General features: G+C 37.3%; 1 protein-coding gene across 1 annotated transcript; it reads right to left on the reverse strand.

Moving 5' to 3' along the window:
- Nucleotides 1–214: 214 nt before the first annotated feature.
- LOC122609016 (scarecrow-like protein 8) lies at nt 215–2,576 on the reverse strand. Its single transcript, XM_043782079.1, has one exon. It carries the CDS (start codon nt 2,381–2,383, stop codon nt 383–385), a length of 2,001 nt encoding a protein of 666 aa, XP_043638014.1. The 5' UTR covers nt 2,384–2,576; the 3' UTR covers nt 215–382.
- Nucleotides 2,577–2,810: the final 234 nt, after the last annotated feature.

Below are 2,810 nucleotides of genomic sequence, written 5' to 3' on the forward strand. Positions count from 1 at the left end.
ATACAGAGTATATACATATATATCATGTTCAAAAGGTAGTCTCGATTAGCACTCCAGGGAATTTACCTTTTTAACTAAATCAAGTAAAATAAACCTAACACTTATAAATGCACTTTCAATTCTAGATTGTAATAAATAAGCCTAACTAAAGACAATTGAAACACTCTTAAATTCTTAATGAACCAAATGTACAAGAAGACGTTACAACATAGAATTCTATAGATAGATTCGAAATTTAAAATTACTTTCCAAACTTTAATGTTACACAAGTCACACCATATATTTTATCATATTCAATAAAGTAGTTATATTAGTTTTAAATCAATAATAATAAAATCACAATTACATTAACAATTACAATTAAAGATTAAAATTTTCAATTCTAATGCCACGCCGATACAACTGTGAGTATCCGTCCCATCCACCCCAAACTAACCCCACCCCCTTCTTCCTTCACCGTAAAACCCGGATTGCCACGTGTCACTGAGTTAACCAAGTTAACAAACGATCCATGACTGAGTTGACTCATTGCGTTTGACTCGAACCTGGCCATCCCCATTCGGGCCCTCCATTTCCCAAACACTTCACATCTTTCAACCCTGTCTCTCCCTTCACACGCAACCGAGTTCATCATTTTGCGACTCAGTCCCTCTTCTATTTTAACTCGGTCAGAGTTGTCACTCCCTGTTGTTGCATCCAATGACTCCAACAATGCCCCATAATATCCACACGCTTGTCCCACGCGCGTCTCAAACGACGCCGTATTGCCATTCAATTCTTGCTCAATGATTATAACCAATGCCGGCGATAACCCTTTCACGCGCCGCAATACCTCGTCTCTTAGATTCTCTGTTGTCACACTTTCATCCGGCAATTTATATAACGTGAAAGCCAAATTCACTACTAAAACTTCATCTTCTCCCCCCTTTAACGACGTCGTATCGAGATCACATAACTTCAAATTTAATATATTGAAAGAAAACATAACACCAAGTTTGTTTGCAAGACTTTTTAATCTCTCACCAACATTCTTCAACCTTTCAACGCCCCCAGTTCCAAAATCTTGAAAAGTTGAAAGCTTTATTGAAAAGGGTATCACTTTCTTGCTCTCACGCGCCTCACAACATTCCTCACGCGCCGCAGCAATCTCTTGTAACAAGTATATATACTGCAACCCTTGACCAATATCAAAATCCACCACATGAATTCTTTTTCCGGCTTCAAGAATTGTAGCATTTGCCGCCACAAAAGCAAGGTTAAAACATGGAGATTTCTCATATAGAAGTTGAGTTGATAAAATGTGGTCTTTTCCGTACAGCTCCCCAGTGGTCGCAGGAATCGAGTTCAGCCTTGTTCGGAGAGCTTCCGTCATGTAAAAGCTTAGCCTTTGTTCGGGTGTCCCACGCGCGTTTGAAACATTTGTCAGGCGCGTGAGGATTTCCACCGCAGTATCTGACTTACCATCAGATATTGCCCCTGCGGCGTCGGTTAGTAACGGTATAGGACTAACCGACGTCGCTGAAGATGAAGCACATGATGATGAAGATGACGATGTTGGAGACGGAGAAACAATGTTCTCCGGTTTATCCGGTGACTGTTTAGTAACAATCACCGGATTAGACGAACAGAGTATGGTCTGAATAGTTTCAGACCATTCGCTGTTTGTCACACCCGACACATTATTTTGATCATTTTCTCCGTCTTCGTCGTCATCTAACAAGAGTTGTTTTTCCAACTCTTGTAATTGTTTCATCATCATTTTTCCTTCACTACTATTTTGGTTTTTTTCGTTCTTTATTTCGTTACCTAATAAATTATTATTAATATTATTAGGTAACGAAACATTAGAAACACGCGAATAACCACGCCGAATGTTATTTTGGTAATTACCCATCACGCCGAGATTGAAACTCTGCAAACTTTGTACACTTTGAGCGTTGTTTAATTGATGAATATTTTGTTGCATCACAGGAACACCATATCTTGGAATAGAAGAGATAGAAGAAGCTAAAGAAGACGAATTATTAGAAACACAAGAAATATCAGATGAAGAAGGAAAATCCATGAGATTATTACTATTATTATTATTATTATAAGGTCTTTGTTTAACATTTCTTAAGAAAAAAGAAGCTTGTTGTTGAAGTTGAAGTTGTTGTTGGTGTTGTTGAAACTCAGCTAAAGATCTTTTTCCGATCAAGTCTGGTCGCCGGAGACCCATTTGAGAAGATGGGTCAGTGAGGATTCCGGCGAGTGGTGACCGGAAAAGGTTTTGTGGGTGGTTGTTTGACAAATTATTCATCATGGAAATGGATCTTGAAGGTATGTTATTTGTGTTTATATTGAAGTAATCTTGATGACTACCTCCGGGGAAATTTGAAGACATCTTGCCGGAAATATGTATGTATATAGAGATTTTCCGGCGAGTTATATCAATTTATTTGGGTTATAAAAAATAGTAAATAAGAGACATTTGTGGAGAATTTTTGGAAATAAGAGAAGGTTTCGTGAAAGCAAAATTGGATTGATTCTATAAAAATCTTTGGTGGAGATTTTTAGAGAGAGAAAGTGGTGTTTTTTTTTAGAATGAGAGAGAGATGTATTGGTTTTCCAACTGGCTTATGGTTGCTTTTCTTTGATGACAATAGCTATGTGTGCATTATTTAGCTGTACCGTACAAGTTTATAATACGTATTGTTTTCTCATGTCATAATAAATACCGCAAGGGTTCGAAAAATGAATATAATATGTATTCGCATGATGATTATTTTACCACAAAAAGTACGCATTTTGAGATGAATCTTGATTTTTTC

This window comes from Erigeron canadensis, chromosome 1, assembly GCF_010389155.1.
Source record: "Erigeron canadensis isolate Cc75 chromosome 1, C_canadensis_v1, whole genome shotgun sequence".
NCBI lineage: Eukaryota > Viridiplantae > Streptophyta > Magnoliopsida > Asterales > Asteraceae > Erigeron > Erigeron canadensis.